The 25,079-nt window shown below is 39.4% G+C and overlaps 1 protein-coding gene across 1 annotated transcript in view; it reads left to right on the forward strand.

Moving 5' to 3' along the window:
• The window catches only part of kif18a (kinesin family member 18A), a 74,194-nt gene extending 54,180 nt beyond the window's left edge, over positions 1 to 20,014 (forward strand). The window contains exons 13-18 of the mRNA XM_064335780.1: positions 91 to 335; positions 1,000 to 1,059; positions 13,413 to 13,782; positions 15,050 to 15,142; positions 17,992 to 18,101; positions 18,489 to 20,014. Of these exons, the coding sequence (XP_064191850.1) occupies positions 91 to 335; positions 1,000 to 1,059; positions 13,413 to 13,782; positions 15,050 to 15,142; positions 17,992 to 18,101; positions 18,489 to 18,634 (1,024 nt within the window). The 3' untranslated portion in view covers positions 18,635 to 20,014. The remainder of the gene's footprint in view (positions 1 to 90; positions 336 to 999; positions 1,060 to 13,412; positions 13,783 to 15,049; positions 15,143 to 17,991; positions 18,102 to 18,488) is intronic.
• The last annotated feature ends 5,065 nt before the right edge of the window (positions 20,015 to 25,079 follow it).

The following is a 25,079-nucleotide window of genomic DNA, read 5'->3' on the forward strand; positions in this document are numbered from 1 at the left end:
GGAGGGGGGTGAGGTCAGAGAGAACCACAGTTCATTGGTCGCGTCTCGTTCGTGTCAACATCGACTGCAATGCGTTCCGCTTCATTTCAGAATGGTGAGCGCCATGTTGCCAGTTTTGCGCAGCCAGTACAGTGCTCTGAAAGACTCGGGCCTGGCAACCTCCTCCCACGATTCTAAGTACCATGACCTGGAGCAGCTGGTCCTGAGGGAGAGGGGCGTGGTGTGGGCAGACCAGCGAGAGGCGGAGGGGTGCACCGACGCCGCACCCAGCCAGTCGGAACTCACATCTATCCTGAGTTTCTCACACCTCGTCTGCCACAAGAGCACTCCCTGCAGTAAGTGATATCACCCTTGCAAACCCCCCACCCCCCGCACCCCCCCTTTGCCAAGCCTTTTCATCACAACTGAAAGCCAGTGAGACAATGCGGCTTGAGTCTCAAACTGTCCATCACTTGTCAACTACCTGCACCTTGCACCTGTTATAGTGAGCTTGTATCCTTGTTATGTCTTTGTGTTGTCTCTGTTAAACCTGCACTTGTAGTTCTATGATACCCTGTAATTTGAAGATACACCCCCTCCCCCTCAAATGCAGAGGCACTCATTCACCTCCTAGAATCTATAATTTTCCACCTTCAAAAGGTTCCCGACTCTCAGGTGTTTTATTTCCTCTTTCATAAATTTCACTTAAGGGTGAAATATGTCAGCAATCTTGCCCCTTTGCAGTTACATTTACTTGTCAGAAAGTTAATGCTGACTAGGGATTTCTCCGTTATTGTTGCTCAAATTCAACATGACATTGCAGTAACATGGGGGATCTCATTTTTATATATTTGTGATTTGTGGCTTCCGGATTTTACTCATTGTCTGCCTTTCTGTTTTCTTTTTCCTCACTTTGCAATTGATAGGCCAAATTTTCTTGACTGTTGTTGATGTGTCTGTTGTGAATGCATTTCATGGATGTGAATGTGGATTTAATTGTTGATGATGTCTATTGCTCAGGTGCTGAGAAATTAAGGAAGAAATCCTCCCAGAGCATGCAACTGTCTTCATTAACACAAGGTAAACTTTCCTACCTTCTATGTATGTTTCAAGCTGTCATCAATTTGTACAATTAATTTTAACATATAAATCAAGAAATGTAGACTAAGGTTGATGGGGAAATGCTAATTTTATTCAAGAGGGAGTTTATGTTTGTCTTGTATTATAAACAGTGGCTAATATTTTCTGGACCAATTTCTTACTGTCAAATGGAACTTATGATGGGGAAATTTCTCATTGTAACCCACAGTATGTTTGGTAAGATGCGATTCCCCCCATCCCTATCGATGGATTTATCCATCCTTTAAGAATAAGCGAGCTGGGTAGTAGGCTATGCTTTTGTTGGTAGCTATGAAGTGGTCTCTGAGGACATTGGCTTCCTTACTCAGGAAGGGCCTGCCCTTAGCAACAAGGATTTCTTTGCCCCTATAGCTGCACTGGATAAACAGATGACTTGTATGTTTATTTTTTCTTATCTCATTCAATATACATGTGCTGCAATGTTAAATATTTGAAATTATTGTTCTTTTTTATATTTTATGTCCATATAGTATGTATGTATATATATATATATATATATATATATATATATATACAGACACACACACATACATACAGTGAGCTCCACAAGGATGGGAAAAGGCCAACATTTTTCTTTTGGCTCTGTACTCCACAATTTTGGATCAAAACACACATTCTCAACTTTTATTTAAGGGCATTTTTATGCACTTTTTATACACTTTGGCAGTGGCTATGCCATGTGTAAATTACAGCACTTTTTATACATAACCCAATTTCAGAGCACCATAATGTTTGGGGCATATTTTGTAATGTTACTTAAATGAAAGTAATCATGTTTAGTACATTGTCGAAAATCCTTTGCATGCAATGACAGCTTGAGGTCTGTGACCCATAGACATCACCAGGTGCTGAGTATCTTCTGGTGATGCTCTGCCAGGCCTGTACTGCCACCATCTTCTGTCCCTGCTTGTTTTGGGAGCTAGTTGCCTTAAGTTTTCTTTTCAGCATAAGAAATGCATGTTCAATTAAATTCAGATTGGGTGAATCACTGGCCAGTCAAGAATTCTCCCGTTTTTAGCTTTGAAACATTGCTTAATTGCTTTAGCAGTATGTTTGGTGGCCATTGCCTTGCTGTAGTATGAAAAACCATCCAACGAGTTTGGAGGCATTTTCTTGAATTTGAGCAGATACGATACTTCTGTACGCTTCAGAATTGTAATTCTGCTGCTATCAGCTGTTACATCATCAATGAAGACAAGTGGTCCAGTGCCTGTGGCAGCCATACATGCCCAAACCATGCCTAACTCCCACTATCATTTTTCACAGATGAGAGGGGTGCTTTGGATCTTGGTCAGTTCCTTTTGCCCTTCACACTTGACTCTTGTTATCACTCTCATGAGTAAATCTTGGTCTCATCCATCCACAAGGCCTTTTTCCAGAACTCTGCAGACTCTTTTAGGTACTTCTTACAGACTGTAACCATCCTGTTTTTGCAGCTTCCTTTATTCTGTTTGTGAAATATTCTACAGACAGGTGTTTGGGGGTTTTTCTTTTTTATGGTGAGAATTCTTCTCTCATCAACTGTAGAGGTCCTCCTTGGCCTACCAGGCGTTTTGCGATTACTGAGCTCACCATTGCTCCCTCTCTTCTTAAGGAGTTGATTTTGGTTAGCCTATGGTTTGGCTTGGCTTTCTTGACTTACAATGGCACAACATGACATTACATTACAGGCATTTAGCATATTCTCTTATCCAGAGCAACTTAAACAACTTTTTACATAGCATTTACTTTGCATCCTTTTATATAGCTGGATATAAACTGAAGCAATGCAGGCTAAGTACCTTGCTCAAGGGTTCCTGAGAATTGAACCTTCATCCTTTTAGGTTACAGGATCAGTGCCTTACCCATTATACTTCTCTGCCGCTGCATTGCTGTGTCCCTCAGAATTCTACAATACTGAAAGGTCTCTTATACCTGTACTAAAAAAGCAATTGAACACACCTGACTCATCAGAAACACCTGTGAAGCCATTTGTCCCAAACGTTATGGTGCCCTGAAATACGGGGCTATATATAAAAAGTCCTGAATTTCTACATTGTGAAACTAAAACGTATAAAAATTCCCTTTGATAAAAGCTGTGAATCTGAAGTTTAACCTTATGAGAATTGTTCAATTACAAATATAAAATTGTGGAGTACAGAGCCAAATCAAGAAGAAGAAGAAAAAAAACATCTTTGTCCCAAACATTATGGAGCTCACTATATATCTGATGAGAAAGCCCAAATAGAAAACTAGCCTTTGCTAAATTTTTAAATTCCAGACTAGCTACTTGGCTAAAGTCAGAATAAGAGGGAGATGACAATTAGAATGACAGTTATGGAATTTGCGCACACAACTCTTATATGCAAGCTAACTGTTCCAGTGCCCATGTAAATTGCAAACACTCAGTCAACATGCTGCTGATGCTCTGCTTGCATGCGGTGTTTTCAATTTACATCGCATACAGCAGGCAATCAGCATGTGAGCAGCAGGGTTAGCACTGGCTGCTGTCTCGCAGGAAAACAGCCAAGCCTAAGAGGTTGGAAATACCTCATGACCGCTGATAAAAGTTGCCTTTCTTGCATTTATCTGTTTCTACTGAGGACATATTAGTCTTCCTTTACTATTGCCAGCAAGTTCTGCCTCGTACTTAAAATAATATAGGTTCGTCACTATCATTATTTTCTTGGTTGAATAGCACAGTATTTTACTTCATGTATAATGTAAATGCACTACATTTCCTGAGTATGTGGGCACCTGATCATCACACCTGTGTGTGCTTATTGAACATCTCATTCCAAAACCATGGGCATTGATGTGGAGTTGGACCCCCGTTTGCTGCTGTAACAGCCTCCACTCTTCTGGGAAGGCTTTCCAGTAGGTTTTGGAATATGGCTGCGGGGATTTGCTTCCATTTAGCCACAAGACCATTAGTGAGGCTGGGCACTGATGTTGGGTGTAAGGCCTGGCTCACAGTTGCATTCCAATTCATCCCAAAGGTGTTTGATGAGGTTCAGGGCAGGCAAGCCAGTTTTTTTCCACTCAATTCAGCAAACCGTTTCTTTATGGACCTTGCTTTGTGCACAGGGGCATTGTCATACTGAAACAGGGAAAAAGGGCCTACCGCACACTGTTGCTACAAAGTTAGAAGCGCTCAATTCTCTAGAATGTCACTGTATGCTGTAACATTAAGATTTCCCTTCACTGGAACTAAGGGGCCTTGCCCAAACTATGAAAAACAGCCCCAGACCATATTTCTGCTCCACTGAACTTTACAGTTGGCGCTATTTGAGCCAGTACAGTTGGCACTATGCATTCTACCAAACCCATATTCATCCATCAAACTGCCAGATAGTGGAGCGTAATTCATCACTGCAGTGTTTCCACTGCTCCAGAGTCTAATGATGGTGTGTTTTGCACCACTCCAGCCAACACTTGGCATTGGGCATGGTGATCTTAGGCTTGTGTGCGGCTGCTCGGCCATGGAAACCAATTCCATGAAGCTTTTGATGAACAGTTCTTGTGTTGATGTTTCCAGAGGTAGTTTAGAACTCTGTAGTGAGTGTTGCAACCGCGGACAGATTGCTTTTACGCACTTCAAGCTTCAGCGCTCGGCGGTCCCATTCTGTGAGCTTGTGAGCTTTGCGGCTGAGCTGTTGTTGCTCCTATATGTTTCCACAATAACAGCACTTACAATTGACTGGGGTGGCTCTAGCAGGTTAGAAATTTGACTGACCTGTTGGAAAGGTGGCTTCCTATGACAGTGTCACTTTGAAAGTCATTGAGCTCTTCATTATGACCCATTCTACTGCCACTGTTTGTCACTGGAGATTGCATGGCTGTATGCAGGATTTTATGCACCTGTTAACAATGAGTGTGGCTGAAATGGCCAAAACCACTAAGGGGTGTCAACATACTTTCGGAAATGTAGTGTTTATATTCTCATTTTAGATTTTATATTCCTATAAAAATGTGTCAGTTGTGCGCCGCAAGGAAAAATGTAATATATTTATTTAGTTAATTTGAGTTTGAGCTGCAGCATCATGCTGCTAGTACTGTTCTGTTCCGCGCCTGATGTAAATTGCATAATTAGTCAAAGTCAAAACATTTTGAAAGCAGCAAAAATTGTGTTGCTTATTTGCCGCTTACACCGTCCAATGTGAATTAGCCTTGAGCACCACCCAGTCCATAGAAGAACTTCTCAAAGAGGGGGACAAAATCAGGTTAAATAAATGTGAACATGAAAGGATGATTCGAGGCCTTGAAAGAGTGCAGGAATAGTCTTTCATTGGACAGTTTTAGCAAAGCAAGTAGTTTCTGCCAAGTCACAAAATAATGTTAGTAAAACTGTTCTTTGGAATTTCAAAAGTTAATTATGGCAAAAGTGGAATTTTTGGCCATGCATTTAGAATAAATTGCCAATCTTGTAACAAATCAATTGACTATGAACAATTCCTAAAAACAATTATGTAGTGCAATAAGATGCATTTGTCTCATTTTTCATTTGAGTTGACTGGACTGCCTGTGACTTAAAATCAGATACAGCACTGCATTGCAATTTTTGCACTACAATTTCTGATTCACAAAAAATTGACAAAAGTATAATTGTTTCACTGTCCAGTAGATGACTTTTATATTTAATTTAATGCTGAATTTTAAAAACTCATACAGTTAATAAAACATGCCTGTATTTTAAGAATACATCATCCCTTTTTCCATTCAGTCGAATGCACTCTGCATCTATGAATATATTGCTTGCGAGAACGGACCCCTTCAGGACGGATGCTAGCCTCACAGCAGGTTGTGCCATGGTTCATTTCTGCTCATTTTGTTTCAGCTAGCTACCTTCAAGGTAACAGGCACCTTTATTTATTTTTAATGAATTTGCGTCAAATGTCCATGCTGTGCGACCCGACTGCTCGTTCCGGCAGCTAGACACAAATCAGAAACATTTTACTTCAGCCACACAATGATCTAACCCCCAGACATAATTAAGACTAAACTGTCTGAGCACATTTACTTAGCACACACACTGGCGTTTCCTGCGTTTCGACTTAACGAGGATCTTTGTTTTGTTGCCTGATGCACTTGGTGCATATGTAATTTATGACATTCAGATGTGTGTCTGCATGTACATCTGGTCTGGCTCGGGCTTCACACACTCCACCAGGGAGGGGAAGTGCTTGAACGAAAGAGTGCAAGTTTTGTTTGTTCTTGGCTCGGTGAAGTCCTGAAAATTGGTTGAACGGTTAAGAATCTCATACATCTTTGAAATTGTGTGAAAACTTTTTTTTCCCCTCCCTCCTCCGTTACTTTATTGCAGTGCAAGTGTTTAAAGTCATAGTTGTTTATGTGGTTGCAGTCCAGTTCATCCATTTTCATTGATTCCAAGCAAATGTAGATTTTCTGCCATGGGCCAAAATGAAATGCAGACCACCTGTGCAGCTGTTCATTACTCCTCATTATAAGTTCCATATTTCATATGACTGCCTTTTTGGTTGCTGTCCCAAAAGGTTTTTCCTCCCCAGCTTTTCCAGTTTGCCTTTTTGTAAGGGGTCTTGAACGTTGTTTTATTTGATCAAAACCAAATGATCTTCCAGGGGAAATGTTCTCTGCCCAGGAAAATCTTGTAGTAGTGCTTTCAAGGGTTCTTTCCTCCTCAGAAGAAATGTTTTTGTGCATTTTTCAGCATGGGGCAATCCAAATTCCAAATTGTGTTAGTTTATTTTCATGACATGACTAGTACTGCACTAAGGTTTCTCCATTGCTCCATTCATAAATGTCTGCTCATAAAAAGATTCCCAATGAGGCAAAAAATTCAGGCATTCCAAAGCATCGCCACAACAGAAAGGTTAATTAAGAACTGTTTGTTCACTTGTACAGTGACTATTAAGTTGCAGCACTTGGAAAATAAAAGAAATAAAAATACAGTCCTAAAAAAACATTTTTCATAGAGAAGGAAACATTTTCCCCATTTTTCTTGGCAGTTATGAATTACCAGTTGTTCTTCTGGAGTCACCACTTTGCCACCTACGTCTGTGCAAGAAGCGTTGTAGCACAGTATTCCTGCACTCACCTCCACAAGCCACACTACAGGCCGTGTAAGAGAGAGGCATCTCACTGATGCCACTCTCACAAATGCAATGTTAACCTTAGTCTGACAGAAACCTTTGTCAACCCTGGCAGACTTAAACCCACCCCTGCCGAGACCATGCCTACTGTGTCCTTTGACCAGAAGTCAAAGACCAACTCAAGCTGTCCTTTGACTAGGAAGACAAACTGTAAACAAACAAGGATGACTTCAGAGAAATGATGTGGATCTGGTAAAAATGTTTCCAGTATCTTCAGGAGAACGAGAAAGCTAACTTTATACTTGTGATAAATTTGTGTGTATTTTTCTTCCCATTGACTGACACAAAACCTGGAGCGTCCACCATACTGAAGGTTAACGTTAGGTCACATCTCTTTAATTTGTAAATCTTTAAGTTGTAAAATTTCCCCTAATTTTATTATCCAACCTTTATTGGCATTTGCGTTAAATTTCTGCGTTAAATTTTCTTATTTCTGATATATCCGACATCTATGACGTAAAACGCACATAAGAACCAAATATTTGAGGCCAAGGGATTGAAGCAAACAAGCACCCAACTTAGTAGTGAGACCTCATCAGTGTGACAGCTGTCCAGCTGAAACCACAACAGATTTTATTGCTAAAATGGTAACAAAAGACTAGCTGCCCATAAGCATGGTAAAGGATGAAGGATATAAACTCCTGTGCGATTTACCGTTGTGTGAAAAACCATCACAACATAGATCACAACATCCACTTCTCTCCGTACCAGTCCCAGTTTGACAGTGTTGTGAAAACCGTCTATGTGTGGACAGCACTAACTGAGTCTTCTGTGACTATAACTTAAATAAAGATTTGGTCATGTGTTATCCTGTGCAGTGAGTGAAGCAGCATGCAGTCATTCTGGAAAACAAATATAGCAATGCTTATTTTTCAAACATTTTAATCGCATGATCCACGCTGATTGAAGTAGTGGCACATTTTTATTTGCGGTATCCTACATCAAATGGTAAAAAACAATTGTCTTCCTGTAGGATGGACTGGTGTTTGAGGCTTTTTCTACATTAAGGTTAGAATTCTTCAATCACCTGTACAGGTCTTTCTTGGCCTACCAGGCTCTTTGTGATTACCGAGCTCTCCTGTGCTCTTTTTCTTCTTAATGATGTTCCAAAGTTGATTAGCCTATGTCTCTTACTGTTTTCATATTTCTCAGCCTCATAATGACTTCCCTGTCTTTCATTGGCGCAGCTCTGGTTCTCACGTTGAGAAACACCAAATGGCTCATAAATAACTCCAAAGGTAACCAAAAGCTTTGAATCAAGACTACATCCTGAAAGCTGTCTTGTACCTGCACGAAGGAAGCAGTTGAACACACCTAACTAATCGGAAACACTTGGGAAGCCATATTGGCCCAATCATTTTGGTGCCATGAAATAATTGGCTATGTATAAAGTGCTGTAATTTCTGCATGGTGAAACCAAAATTTATAATACATTTAATTGAATCTGAGAATCTGTGTTTTAACCATATTTGAATTGTTTGATTTCAAGTCTAAAACTGTGGAGTACTGAGCCAAATCAAGAAAAATATGTCTTTATCCCAAACATTATGGAGTTCACTGTATGTTTTCACTACATAGGCATTGGTTTATTTAAGCTCAATTATTAACAAGTGAAAAATCAAGAAGGTGCACCTGAGCGCTTTGTTTTTGCACATTGTTTTTCACTGAACAAATGTCTGTATGATGATACTGATATAGTTTTGCAGTGTTCAGTTGGCATTCTAATTTTTAAATTATTTGCTCTTTGCACCTGCAGCTTATTTCACCTTCGTTTTTTGACTGAGCACCACAATACTTTCCTGAACTTGAATTGCATTGTAACAAAAGGCGCTTGTGCGTCAACAACCTGTGCTGAACAGCAATTGTGAATGGGACTTTTTATAGTGCACCATTTCACAAGTTCCCTAAAGGCGTAGGAAGTGCAGATGGAGAACAGCTCTACGTTTGCACCAGGAGCCAGTCTGACCTTTTCAGCAGGTGGTGCGCTGTGCCAGTAAGACACTTCCTTCCCCCTCTCAGATGGAGAATAGCACTGTGCCTTTTGCTCGCAACTCATTCATAAAATTCTGATGCAAACGTCACAGCCGGGTTTGTAATAAGCGTTCCCATTTCATTGAGGCCTCGGCAGCACAGGAGAGGCATCACCCAGGGGACCTATTTTTAATTCTGCGTAGTCTCCAGAAATAGCAATTCATGCATTTATTAATACACTGCCAAAAATATGTGATTGAAACAACTTTCTGCCATTTATTCCTCGGCTATGTCTTGGTTAGGAGCGATGAAATTCATCACTGTCTTCTTGTCATGGAGTCTGCTTTGAGAGCTATGACTCAGATTTGCTAAATATTGTATTCTGCCTTTCACATTAATATATAGATCCATAAATCTCATTTTCCCAAGTGTCCTAAACCTTGCCTTTTGACAAATTTGGTTCTGTGACTCGATTATAAGTCTACTACAATTTGCTATAAGAGGTACTAGAATGTTCTACCAGTACATTTGAATGATGTAGTGCTTTTTTTGTCATTGTTTTTTAATTTTTTTTTTTTTTTTTTCTGGGTTTCTTAGTCATATTTTTTCAGCACTGTCTGATTTTCCATTATTTTTTGTATTGCTTAGGATATTGTGTATAACATTGTATATCCTACATATGTGTATGTATATTCTACATTGTAGTCATTGTGTGGTAGGTGATGTCAGTAATAAGCAGCATCAACCATGTAGACATTGCTAGATTAGATGAGTTTCTTAGTTGAAGATTTTTTTTTATTAGAGCTATATGAGAAATCCATCCTACTAAATGCTTTGTTGATTGTGGTGAAATAAGAACTGTTATACAGTTGCTGCATTTCGAATGGCAATAACTGTGCTGGTGAGTCATTCTTGAATGCTGTGTTTCAGTAGTTTGCCACTATTTTTGAAATGTAAACTATATTTAGTGTATAGGCATTAGGTTGAAATGTACACCTGCCGGCAGACGATAAATTGGGAGTTGGATGTGGGAGCTATGAATTTTAATTATTAAAGTATTAATTTCCGATGTACTGTTTTTACATCGTGTAAATTAAACATTTTAGATCATTAATGTAATTAATGTAAGCTTCTGTAAGGTTTACTGTCAAAGTAATTAATTGTCTTTGTAAATAATTGGCTTGCAAATTTTTCTACTCTATGGGTTTTTGGCATTATTGCAGTTTAACTATATATTTTATATGGGCCCTAGATAGTTTATGTGCAATGAAGGACATTTTCAATGTTTACAGAAATTTCTGTGCTGACTGTGGCTGGTTAGGGGCATTTGGGGGTTTTGTGGTCTAATACAGTAAAACACTTCAAGTAACTCCTGCTTGTACAGCAATGTTATGTTTTCAGAGGCTGTACGTATGAGCCGATTCATTTTATGGCATTCATTCGCAATTGTAAACACAAGTACAAGTTTATATTTTGTGTTTGTACTTCTTTCCCTGAGCGCTGTGGTCTCAGGTTGCATGTAGCACAAGAAATGGTTCCAACAGAAAATAAGATTTAGCAGTACTTTTTGAGGAATAATCGGGTGATATACGCACGCACAGCCTCTGGAGAAATTACGTCGCTGTGCGAGCTGCTTTGCAATAACCTGGAATGTATTTTCTTGCTGTCGACCACAAACCTGTGGATGCCCCTGCAGCCTTTATAAAGCTTGGCAGGTCATCAGAAACTTCTGTAAATATCTCAAATATCCATCGCACACAAAGAACAGTCTTGAGCCAATTGAAAACACACACTGAAACCAAAATAATAATCGAAAAACCTCAGAAAGTGAACCATCACTGCAAGACTGTCAGATTTGGGCTACTGAGTTGGTGCGCGATGAGACGCTGTCTTCCCAGCAGACTGAAACTCTGCCATCCCTGGGTGAGACGAGCCAATTGTGCATCGCCACGAGGGACTGCCAGCCGCAGTTGGCACAGCACAGTCCGTACTCGATACCAGGCCGTGGAACAAGTTTGTGAATACAAACCGGTAGCCTAAAACTCTGAAGTCTTATTGTGGCTAGCTCACGGAGCTTTACAGAGGTTACCTGTGAGGTCGGTCTCTGGTCATCCATGGTTAAGAATTGTTGACATCAAGCACCACCAAATTGTTGCACCACAAAAAAGGATAGAAGAAATATTGGCGCCACTGAAGGTATTGACCGCTGTTTGCAGTTTGACTGAATCTGCCCTTGCTTTTATATACCCCAATATGTGCGACAGCAAAATGTAACTGAATTGTAAGATTTGAATTTTAAAGTTGCTTGAATTTGCATTTTTATTTTGAAATTAAAAGTAAAAATCAAATACCAAAGACCAAAATCAATTTCAGACCGATTCAAATTCAATCCATGCTAGAACATGGGTTAAGAATGGGGTCTTACCAGGATGAGCTACCCAGCAGCCCTGTCGTCATATGCATTGCCTGTTCGTAGTAGCGTTGATAGAGATATAGACAGTGATGCATAATAGGCTTTTGGATCTGCAAAAATGTTGATCCGATAGAGACTACTGATGTAACACTCCGGTGTGACCTATTCAACAGATACAGTGAACGGCTGGTTGTGCCCTCCTTGTCCCAGCACTCATTAGGCTTGCTTTGTCAAGAGCTCAGAGGTTCACATGCCCCTGGCGTGCTTTACCATTTCCCTTCCACAGTGAGGCTCATGCCAGGGCCACCAAAGGCTGTTGAAACTCAATTTAGAAACACAATGGCGCCCACGTCCTTGTAAGTTTCACTTTTCTGATTAGCAGTCGCAGCGCCTAAAGGTTACTGGGTTTACAGTCTGTAGCGCACCTCGGCTGTACGTCTGTCCTTTTTTTTTTTCTTCTTTTCTTCTCTTCTGCAGTCCTTGTGTTGCCAATCGATGAGTAATGAAATTGCTCGGGACAAGAGCGTCTTCCTGTGTCTTTAATGAAATACATCTCTACTGGAATGTGGGTTTCTGAATGCGGCTGCAATATCGGCTGTGATTCGTGCAAAAAAGGTGCTCATTGACGCAGGCTATTGAAATGCATCAATGTGCAAATAAATAATAAAAGCATGTTTTTTTTTTGTTTTGTTTTTTTCCTGAGTTCATTTATCTTGCAAAAGGTACATTAAATATTTAGCCTGATGTCACAGAATTCTACAAGAATGAATTTCTCCATCCACTAGCAGGATGGTAAGAAATTATACAAGATTGACATCAAAACAGAAGCTTGCAGAGTTTGCATAATCATCTTTTTTTTGTGTGGAAATGATGTCGATTACTGTTCAGGTGCATAAAATGTTAGGCTTGTCACTGCTGTTCAGTCTGACCACAAATTAGATTGTGTATAAATATTTTTCATGGTGGATAACTTGTCTTTAGAATATGACAAATGTAAGCAAGACATGGTTTGTTTTGATACTGGTTATTTTATGGTCTATACAATGTCAAATTGTTACAAAGTGGCCTGTTCTCATTGCCTGTTTCTCTGTCCCCTCCCCAACCATCCAAGGAAATGCAAGCTATTTAGTTTCAGCCCATAGTATGACCACATCATACCACAGGGTCATTAAACTGTAGCTTTATGGATTTAAAGTTTGAATACACAGTCTGTGACAATCAGTTGATGAAATCATTATTTTCTTTTTTTTTTTTGTAGGTAATTGTTGTTAAGGCCTGACAGCTTGGAATTTACATTTTGAGGCCAAGGCTAGGGAGTACTGTTGTATGACTGGCCCTTCACATGTTAGCAATATTCTTTACCCGAGAATGAGGATTTCATAACTGGGTAGACTTCATTGTTATTTACAACACCTCTACTGTTGAGAACAGAATTGAATTTGCAATTTTGTTGGAGGCAATCAGTTGCTTAGCTTAATTACCTCCTAATAGATTCATGTTTAGTCTCCTTAAAAAGAAGCTAAAACAACAAATCTTTTGATAATATTATGGTGCTTAGCTTTGCATTCAGCTTTGGGTTAATTGTACTAATATAAATTTTGTCATTTTTTCGGTGCGGCAGTCCTTGCCCCGAACCACCCCCCCTTCCCTCGCAGGGTTTCCAAGCGTCACCCAATCAGGGTCAACATGCTCAGTCCCTGCAGGGTGAAGTATTTACGGCTGCTGAGGGGAAGGTCAGCTTGAGTTCTCTCTTTCTGTTCTGCTGCTCAGCCTGGTTGTGGTATTTGCGGTTTTTGCAGGGTTTGCAGACCAGGAAAATAAGGAGAACCCCCAGCCCGCACCTGCCGATGTTCAGCCCCGGAAGCCCACCAGAAGGAAGCTGACGGTGTCCCCTCCGTGTTCGAACGCTCCCAACTCGGCCCTGCCTCACTGTCTGCAAGGCCTGCAGGACACTTTCAGACAAGAGGGCATCTTCCCTCTGCAGTACACCCCCGAGTGCCACGCACCATCCCCCAACCTCATCCCCAACTTTCAGACCATCTCCAACGACCACGACGCCACATTTGACGTAGCTGACAGCGTCGAGCCTTGCTCTGGCAACACCACCATCACCATATCTCCAGGCACCAGCCAACACGACACAACTGGAAGTGACAGATCCTTCAAAAGGTACACTGTGTTGATCATTCTCTTAGCGTTTGTTATCAGTGACTTCGTCTAATGTCTCCGTTTGCTGACGCCCAGGTGTTTTTATTGCGAATCAAGCTGCCTCGTGTCTTTCGGTTTTACAATTGTAAATCAATCCTTTCTGGAAAGAGTGCCAACCTACAGTATTGCTTCAGATTAGTCCTCTACTGTGATGTATGTATTTTTCTTCAGTCAGTCCTTGACAATCCCCCCGTATAGATGTGAAAGAATATTGGGGTAAATTAAAGCGCGCAGTGTAATCAAATCTGTCAAGCGTTACCCTGCTCTTTGGAAATGTGAGTTTATGGCAAGAAGCACAAAAATGTCTGCCATCCCGCCTACAGTGAAGCATTACAAAAACTGCTAAATAGATTATTTATGACAAGGTTCTCACAGTTTACTAGAGCAGCATTGCGTAATTAGTATGGAAGTGCCTGCAGCATGCTATTGCTTACTGCTGGAACAAGCTCTGAATGTGCATTTCCGATTTTTAAATGGCATGAATCTATCTGTTCGCATTCATTCTGCAGGCATTATTTTCCTCTGATCCTGTGTTTCAGTCTTGTTATCAGTGTGCGTGTCATTGTTGAAACTACAATGGACATGGCTCTGCAAGTTGTAATCAGTTACCTTCAAATTACAGAATAATTATGAAATAAAATGTGATGAGTTCTCATAAAAAGCCATTTTGTTGCAGGTGGAGTCAACTGTCAAAAGTCCATTTTGCAGAGACCTACTACAGTTCAGACAAACTTAGCTTGGTAGATTTGTATACTGCTCTGTACACTGCAAGAAAGTGTGCTTTTTCCAATTTACCATGCCACTAAAGCAAATGGACACACAAAAAAGACTGGTAATGCTTGAGCATTTGGATTAAATGGAGTCATATATCCGTATTTTTTTTTCTATGAAATACGGTTGTTCCTGTTATCATACACAGCTCTTAAATTATACTGCTCTCAGAAGGAACACATATGTTTTTCATTTGTTATAAATTGAATCATTGTACACATATGTATAGTAACATACTGGAATTTCATTGAAAAAAACAAGTTATTTTACATGCAAACATTTGTCTTTGTTTTTTGTGACATGCACAAAACAGCATGTGTATTATTTTTGCTATGGTAGATATTGCTTGGAGTAATTAAACTGTTTACCAGGCAAACACATAGGCAGCACTTGTCCAGTGTAGGCATGGAAAAACCATGGCCTTTCTAGTGCTAAGATGTTTTCATTGTATTCACAGGTTAGTGATACCAACTCTGCTGGATGACAAGCGTCCCAAACGGTCATACATGGCCATGACATCCGCTGCTCAAAAAAAGCGGAAACCTACTGGGTTCGTATGGCATTTTAGTTTTTTGGTCATTTCCTGTGTCAGGTGTACTGTAGGAAAGCACTGTTGCAGTATTTAGCAGATATGTCTCAAAGTTGTGATTGCAAAAGGCATCCTTTTCTTGCAGAAAAAATATTTTCATTAATCATTACATTTCATTTGGCACATGAACATAAATGTAGTCAACCAAAGAGGTCATTATTGCATTTCATAAAATGCATTATCATTATCAGTTCATTATAAAAGTTAATTATCATTGTATTTTTATGGAAGCTACAATTTCATTCATGCCCTAACACTTTTATCTTTCATTTGCTGAAACCTTAGGTAGAGAAGAATTCAGGTAATATCTGTACTTTTATTGAACAACAAAGTACAAACTGAAGTACAAACATTTATTTTTCAATTTCTACCTATAGTAACTTTCCTTAAAATAGCCTCCTTTAGCTTGAATTACTATTAAACAAATTATTGGAAGTCTGTCCAATCATTTTTCAAATGGGAGGTGGTGGGGAGGTAGCTAAATTAAATGAAATCTACCTTAACATTTTTTTTTAATGACAGGTAGCATAACACCGTTGGCTTGTAAGTAAAATAGGCTCTTTCTGAAGTTGCTAGAAATATGGCAAAGAAGGTGGCATTAGGCTCAGATGTGCAGGGCAAAGTAAACATTGTGGCAAGGTTTCCCTGCAAGTAATTGCAAAGAAGCTTAAGATCTGCTTCTGCCTTTTCCCAATTTTTTTCGCCCAGTGTTGATGATGCTTGGCCCGCTTGAGTCTTTTCTTGTTAACCGCACATAGCAAAGGCTATGATGCGCATACTTTTAGACCAGCAGATTGTAGTTGGTGTTTCTCTGTAGTCAGGAGAACTAGTTTCTCTCTGGTTGCATTGAGTTTGTGTGCACGGCAAGTTGTGGTGCACTATAGGCTAACGGTCAGTTTATAGTCCAGCGACAGAGTGTCGCTCGATTGAAATTGCGGAACATTCATGAACATTCTATCGTAGCCCAACATTGACTGTGGTTGTTGTTGTTAGCAAAAAGTATAAACGCATTCCAGCAACCTTCCAGCAACAGGTGACACTCGGAGGACAATGGAGGAAGAAGCAGATTTAATACATGTCATTATGTCTGTTGCTCCTCAATAGGAAAACGCAAACACGGAGGGCATATTTGAGTGATGTAGCCAAAATACAGCAGCACTCGGAGGGGTACAATTCTCTAGTTAGAGAAATGCTCATGGTTCAAGGATGTGGACTGTTTAACTTGCGACACCAAATTCCCACAAGCTTATTTAATCGGATGCTGTCACTACTTGCACCAAATTTGCAACACAGGCTAACACACAAGCCAATATCATTCTCTGTATAACTAAACTTAACCCTATGCTGTAAAGTAGGCTACAATTTATTTGGCTACTGTTAATAATAAAGGAAACATAACTCTTAAGTTGCTGTTAAAGCAAATAACTTTGAAACATTTGCAGGAGTAGCGTACATCAAAGCTTGCTCTAGTTTGCTAGTGACAAATGTGTCATTGTAACTATTCAAAATACTGACTATTAACATTGATAACTTGTAACATTGGAAGTCATGGCTGTTGCTGCTTCCTGTGTTGGATTGCAGCCTAGTATCTCATTCTCAACACAGTCAGAATTAATTATTGAAATTACATTGTTATTAGCAATAATAATTGTTAATTTTGCTCATTTGTAGGCTTGCTATGCAGGAAAGTTATCTAACCAGATAACTTGTTAGCCAAACAAGATGTTCATTCAAAGTAGCTAACGTTACTGTGTAATGAAGTGCTTAATCGACAACAATCTGTGACCAGCATTCTCTTTCTTAAATTAATCTGTGTATAACAGTGCAGTCATAGGCTATGTATATAGCTTACATGGATAGGCTACCCCATGACCACCTCTTCAAAGTTTTTCCACAATCGTCTGTCGGCATCCATTGTAATTGTTAGCTAATGTGCTAGCTAGCCCCAAGTTGGCAGCTCGAGCTGAAGGCTCCATTGACCAAGACAAACGTTACCATAACAACAGAAACTACAGCGGGGTCAGGAACCACAGGGCAACAGTCACCTGAAGTATAAACCAAATGTCGCTGTTACCAACGACATCCATCGCACATAGTCGGTCGCTGTGACACTGTCGCTGGACTATAAAGTGGCCTTTAAGGTATTAGGCTACCTGGGCTTCAAAAAAAAAAGTTTAGATAAGATTTTACTCAATTTAATTCCCCCCCCCAGCCCCCCACCCCACCCCTGCACATCCCACTTTGCAAAATTATTGAATAGACTTCCATTTCAAGTAAAGTCATGTTTTTGGTTATTTTTAAGTCATACTTTCGTGTTATTGTAGGTAGAAATTGAAAAAAAAATTGTACTTTACTTTGTTATTCAATAAATTTGCATATATTAGCTGAATTCCTCTCTACCTCGAGGCGGCCAAATGCAAGTGATATATGCCTTTAGCTCTAATGTACAAAAGCTGTGATGAACTCTTGCATTTAAGTTTGTTAGAGTTAATGACAAATGTTGAGTCTAGGCCTTTCTTTTAGCAGTGTAGTAGCAACACTGTGAGAACTGCCATTTTTAATACATGACATTGGATGGACGAAATGTGTACGCCTTCAAGTAATGAAGTGAAGTGCATTTTTTTAATGAAGGGAATTTAATAGGATTGAAGTCCTCTTGGAATGATATATCTTTTCATTCCAATTTAAACTCCCAGTTTTAATTGTTATTGTACATATTGGCAAGGTCTCAAAATTGGCTTATCTGCTTAAATGTCTTTCACCTCAATGAACAGAGAGGACACAGAAGGTAACAAATATTTGTTATCTAGGTTCCCTTTCAACGGTGGCAAAGACTGCACACAAGGCCCGACTGCACCTAAGCGTGTGAAGCAGGACCCAGCACAGTTGATCAAGCCCATGCGAGTTCGGCGATATGGAGGTGAGCTGAACCCTTGAATACACCCATCTTGCCGTTGTTTGTTTTTGATATCGGCAGCTATGTGCATGGGCGTCATCATTTAACGATGCTGTGAAATAGATAATGCACTGCAAGCTGGCAAGACCATGTGGCAGTAGAGCAGCCGACTCAGCCTTTATACAATTCCCCCTTTTGTGCGGGGTATTCCCCACTCCCCACCCTGGTAATTTCTGTACTGTAGCCCTCTCTTATTTATATATTTATATATATATATATATATATATATTTCAGCTAAACTTTATCATTTCACTTATGATGAAAAAAATGTTATGTGTCAGATACAATCTCTGAAATCTGATGTTCAAATGGATTGTAACTGGGGCTCCTTGTTGCATGTTTTGATTTCAGGGTCTGAAGAGAGCATACCTGAGAGAAGAGTGGTGAGAAGCGTTTCGGAGGGAAACCTTCAACTTGTCGGTGTTCAAAAGCCCAGGTCCACATTTCTGAGGTCCACAACGCAGAACCTGTTTAAAAGAGTAACCAAGAGGCTGTGATAGCTTTACCTGGCTGCACACTTGAGAAACTATTGTTCCCCTCCATTTGCCGATGAAAAATGTTAAATTTTTAACATGCATTTTGTAAGTAGATTAAGTTTTAACTGTGTACAGAGAATAACTTGCAAAGACCATTCCTAGTTCCTTTCTAATTATTTTATTAAAATCTTAATCATTTTATGCATTGTCCTTTCTTGTCAGCACAGCATATGTATGTAAATTGTAATTCATCTTCACATTCTGTTATTCTTGGTTTCTTAGATTTTCTTAATTTTTTTAAAACCATTGAACTTTGATGGAACGGAGGGGGGTTAAGTATCGGATAAACATGTCTTGATTGAGGACAAGTAATTTACCTCATATCCTGACACCTCTGCTACTTTTATTTAAATGATGGCACATCTTGGTACCAACGATTGAAAAAATTGGGGGAAAAAATACTTTTTTGTGACTACAGATGGTGAATTATTATATATAATACATATGAATATATTATATAAATACATGTATTTGAACACAATAACATTTTTTTAAAGAAATGAAAAATGAACGGAATGCAGAATTGATACATCACAACAAAAAATCAGATAAACATGATACTGATGGCAAAGTTCACATGGCAAAAGAATAACCACAGTCGCAGCTATATAGCACAACATGGAGGATAAACTGGCTGATTGTTACAAGATTAGATAACTTGAACTTGTATAATTATAGCACCCGCACAATATATCCAGAGCAAAAAAGACTGAGTACACATTGGGGAATGATCATGAACATGAATGTGTTGCTTTTTTCTAACAGAAGTCCTGTTGCCTTGACCATGAAAATACAACATCATTGAGCTTTTTAGTTTGATGCTGATGCAGTTTACCAGTTTACTGCAGTACTTTCTGTGCATAACTCCATGATTTGTTTTTTGTGGCTAGCTAGCCATTTGGCTACAAAAGAGCCTTCTGTCATTTTCAGCTTGATATTCTTCCTTTATGAAGGTGAATGTTTAACTGTAGCAGTAAGCCACAACTGATATCAAAGCTAAACTTATCCACTAACAGGACACTTTGGTTTTTTCCTTAGTAAATGAAATCCATTTCTCCTTCTCTAGTCACAACTTCTATGATTTTGGACCCCCCCTCCCCCCCAATGAAGCTTATTTTATTGATCCTTCCACAGTTGGATTGTCTCTGTGAGTTGTGGTTATCTGTATATGTCTGAAACTGAAACACACCTCTTTGACTCTGCTGTGCTTGCCACGTCATTGGCACTCAATTCCTTGCACTCCGTAGTTTGTATGGCTTCTGTGGGTGGTGAGCACGGGCTGAGAGGGCATGTAAATAACCTACCTTTTTGTTATTTGAGTAATAAATACTACCTTGCTTTTCCCGTTGCACTTGTCTTATTTGATTGAAATAATGGAACAAATTGATATAAATGTTTAAACTTGTCTGGCTATCTGTTCATCAAGCTAGCTTGCTAGTAGCTAGCTGCGTGACATTAGCCATTTATTTGTTTGAAAGCTGCTTGGTCATGGATGATGTGACTGGTTTCTGACTCCGGACAGTAATTGCTTTACACAGTTCAGTTTCAGTGCTACAGTTCTAAGCTGTGCCTTATTTTACTGCACCTTTCAATGAATAATGTTCTTATGAGATAGAGCTTTTCCTGCCTGTCACCCAAGGCATGCTGGCATAGGCTCCAGCACTCCCTGCAACCCTGACCAGTAATAAGCAGGCGTAGATAATGGATGGATACGGTTTATAAATTCTTTGATTCATTTATAAAATTATAGCTTAAAAGGAGAGCCTGTTCAAAAAAAGATAAAGGCAAGTATGCAAGTAACCATTCTAAAATAAATTATTCAAATTAATATTTCTGTAATAGACTTCACTTTCACAGTTTCAAACATTTCATTCAGAGTTCCAGACTAACTGCTATGGGCTGTGATGCTGTTCTACTGTAGTAGAGGGACACACGCAACCAGAAAGACAAATACCCCTACTTCAGCTTGGTAGTAGCTAGCTCGCTTGTGACCAACAATCAACTGACCTGCTCGCTGCCTTTTACACCCTAAGACAGTGACCAGTGGTTCAAATGCTATTAATGTAGTTAATTTATACATATTTACATACACATTAATATTGTTCTTTAGTTTGGTTACATGAGTTAATTTGTTTTAACTGTGCTGTTTAATAGTGCACTGGCTGAAAATAGTTGTTCTTTTTCAGCCCAAGTTGGCTTCAATGTCAGATTTACCTCTATGCTTATCTTGCTGCATTTGCTTGTTGGCATTTTCTTCAGTGTATGATCCACCTGCTTAGTAGTAGTACTACTACTAATCTCCAGTCTGGCTCTCTTCCCAGAATGCCTTTTTCTGTGACCTCTCCCCTTAAACTTTGTCACTCTTCTTGATGCTGCTAATCACATTTGTCGATCAGTCTCAGGGTGTCCTACACCACCAAGTCTTCCTGAGACCTGCCTCAATCTCACTTTTTTGGTTGCCACCTTCATCTTTATCTGATCTCCTCTTTGGATTCCTCTTTAAGTCATTCTGTTGATGCTATGGCTTGCGCATCTTGCCCTCTTCTCTGTCGCCTACTTATTCGCTGGGATCTCTTAGCTTTCTCATAATCTCTCCTAAACTCTGATTATATGCATGCCACTTAGCAGGAGCTTTGATTGTGAACTTTGTTCTCTCAGTTCACTCAATTTGTGAAAACTACATTTTACAGAGATAAATAACATCAATAAATATTTTGTATGAAAGGGAGTGACTATTACATTTATCCAATTGTCATGATTATATTAATCTTTTAATTGCTTCATATCCATCTGACCCTTTAGACACCCCTTTCAACCGTAAAATTCTAATTAGATTTCTTTTTCCTGCGGAGGTTGGGGTAGAGTGGGTAGTGGTGTGGTTATGATGCCAAAAGGGGAGGGGTTGGGGCAGGTGCTGTGGGCCGTGATTATTTATTTAATAAAATCAGTAAAATAATAATAATCTCACCAAAATGCAAATGTTTCCATGAAGAATAATATTTTTATCAGGTTTTCTGTCCGGAATAGAACTTCTTCATATGATTTTACATTTTGGTTAGTACAATGGAATAAAATGGCTACACAAAGAGGTCATGGGACTTCATATTCTGCCAAAACCTCAGTTTCCTCCTATTTGCCATTCACAGTGATGGACACTAAGCATGCTCAAAATAGCAATGGCACCCCTAGACTGGAGACATCCCACACCAACATTACTCCTTCCGAACTGCTTCTTGCTAGCCTAACAAAAAACACCACAGCTGCCCAACCACAAGGTTTAGGTCACCACCTCTCTCTCAAATTATCCTCCTTCTTGTGTTAATTACAAATATAGGCTCATGTTTAAATCTACTACAGCTTGAAAACACAAAGATTTGTATTTGGATTCATACTCATGCAGCCAGAAATGTGTACAGTATTTCCAGAACTGTTTAATTTGCTTCTGCCAGCAAGCTATTTTTATTCATGAAAGAATTTTACATGGACACATGCACAAGTGTGATTGGAAGATGCATGGTGTTGTACAGGTATGAAGTCAACAACATTCCTTCAACCTTCCATTTATACATTTAGGGTGGCCGTTAAAAACCTTTACATTTATGTCAAAATATTTAAAGACGCTCTGTGACCTTGAACTGCACCTTCAAAAATCAATACTGTTCTGGAGAACAGTGAGGACAACATTCATCAGTTCTGAAGGTTTATTCACAGTCCTCAAGTGAAGACACTGTACCAGCATGTGGATGGGACCCATGTCCTGTAATCCAGTCCATACTGTGCAAAGGCCAACTGACCAACAGTCCAGCAGGCAGGTGCACAATTAGCCATAGCAACGCCCACTGAGGGAGGGTCTCGATCAGTGTATTTGCTGCCACTTATCCCACACAGCCACACTGTTGGCCTGGTCCAGGTTTGTCATGCATCAGTAGTCTGCCTACATCAGCTGTGTAAGGAAGGTGCTTCTCGGATGCAAAGCTGAAGGAATGCAGAGTAGAAAGAGGCATCAGCTGGCCATACAAATTCTGGAGGGCAGCATGTGCTTTACTGTGCACTCCTCCAATTGACTGAAGGCCTTGCACCATTGAGAGAGGCCCACAGATACAATTTTACATTCACACATGGGAAGAATCAGGGTAAATTTTAATAAATATTTGCCTCTCGTGTACATCAAATGAGTATGAGACTGGATGAGTTTCTACCACCTTGATCTTGCACCTGTGCCCTGAAAATGTGTAAGATATTGAGAACTGCGGGGGAGTAAAAATCCATGTATGAGGGACCAAAAACAACTTGGCACCACAGCTGGACAAATATTAACATAATATTTCCACTTCATCAGAAAAAACACAAAAATGTTGATATCTGACACCTTACTAAATACTTTTGTTTTTTCTGTTAGATATCCAATATTGATTGGTATGCGATTGACTTTGATGTTTCTTCAAATTTGTGGACAGGAAATTTTGTTGATCAGGTATTGTGGGTTTTGTTTTTATATTTTTAGTTTACTGTCATATTTTCTAAACAGATGTCATATTTTCAAACAGTCTCTTCTGTTTTTGTTTCTTCTGCCAACATGTATGGGCGAGAGTCTCATTTTTCCTTTGTTTGCTCTGTCGATGTTCTGCCGCCTTTTAAATGAGCTAAATTGTTTGAGAAAAACCCAGATACATCACGCAAAATTTTGGTCGTGATGTTGTTTTTATTATTATTTTATCCTTGTTCTAAGATAGGAAGCAGAACTGACTCACGCAGCAAGGTTTCAAATAAAAATAGATTGTGGTATTGATCAGGCATCCTCTGAGTCTCTGCTGATCTGCATGCAGTGGGCTGTGGCTATGTTGGAATTTTTCAGAGGATTTTTCACTTTGAAAACAGGTGGAACAAGACCAAAATGAATCCTCTGCTTGATTTGTTCTCTAAGGTCACTAATTTATATACGCAAGGACCTTTCCCTGGGAATTCTGTCTGAATTGGAACCAAAGCATGTTTAATAAGCATGGTATATCTTCACAAATAATTGATTGAGGTTGTATGTGCACATCATTTACATCATTCTGTCCTTTGTCACCCTTAATTTCAGCTGATTAAGAAGGGATAAAAGCAGCAGTATGGTCTGCATAGTTCTTTGCTGCTTTGCATTTAGTCAACAGCTTCCAGATGAACTCTATTCAATGTGATCTTTATTTTTAGCAAAGCTGCTATATTAATAAATCAAATTCTACTGTGCAAGCACAGAGTCCAACACCCTCTCCATCTCATTCACAAGAATCACTTCATTGTGTTTTTTTCCCTCTTGAGAGGCAGGCCTTGACTAAAGTTTAATAACTTCACTTTAGCCAATAAGGTAACCCCTTTGCGGTGCCAGCCAACCAATGAGATGTGAAGGGAGGTTGGAAGAGGATGTTACTTAGCAACTGCAGGTAGAAACTCACATCACGGTGAAGTCATTGTTTTATTTTACCTCCCAAAGAGACCTTGCATGTGTTGTTTTGCGATTTATGAAATAAATCTTAGTGTAAATGCCCTAAAGGGATGTTTAGCTTTTTTGTCTGTTTTCATCGGTATACAAGAGTAAATATTTCCTTTTTCACACACACACACCTCTTTTATACCAAGGAATCTTGGTCATTTCTGTCAATAAAATGAGCATTCTTGACAGCAGTGTGCGTTATGGAAGGAGTTTTGTCACACAAACAGATTCTGCTTTTGGCATATGCATTCTTTTTCTGATCAGCAGCTAAACAATAATTTAACTAATAAATCAGTAAATGGAGAGGGTGAGAGGATTTGGAAGATTTCAGGAAGCATGTTTGGGTGCTGATGTCTAAAACTAACTACACTATCGTTTGCATGACAGGTGAATGGTTATACATGAACAGACTCCCACACGCAAGCGTGAACAAACATACGCACTTACTCCTACAACACAGCAGTCTCCCACGACCTAACACGTCACAGATGTGATACATTTATCCCTTTCCTAATTACAGGAACTGTAACCATAAGACTTCTGAGAATTCATTCTTATTTTCTATGCCTCAGTCTTTTGTGTTGTAAAAATGTTCTTGTCCTTGTGATTCTGTTTTGTTATTCATTATGGGCTCGGCTATGGGCTTCATGTGCTTCTAGATGTTTCTTCACTTCAGGTCTCAGATCTCTGGTTACATCAAGCGATATTAATTGGTGAATTAAATATTTAAATATTTTTACTATGCAATGACATTAAGTAAAATGTTTACATGTATTTTTATGCAGTGACAATGGAAGATTGTTCAATAGAAAACAGTTTTCTTATTATTTGCTCAAAAGAAACAAGATTATCTCATCATTTTGGCCTTGCTCTGTTCAGTCTGAACAATTAATCAAATATCAAGACAGCCTAAAACATTTTCAGACAGATGTT

The sequence above is a fragment of the Anguilla rostrata genome, chromosome 5, assembly GCF_018555375.3.
Source record: "Anguilla rostrata isolate EN2019 chromosome 5, ASM1855537v3, whole genome shotgun sequence".
Taxonomy (NCBI): Eukaryota; Metazoa; Chordata; class Actinopteri; order Anguilliformes; family Anguillidae; genus Anguilla; species Anguilla rostrata.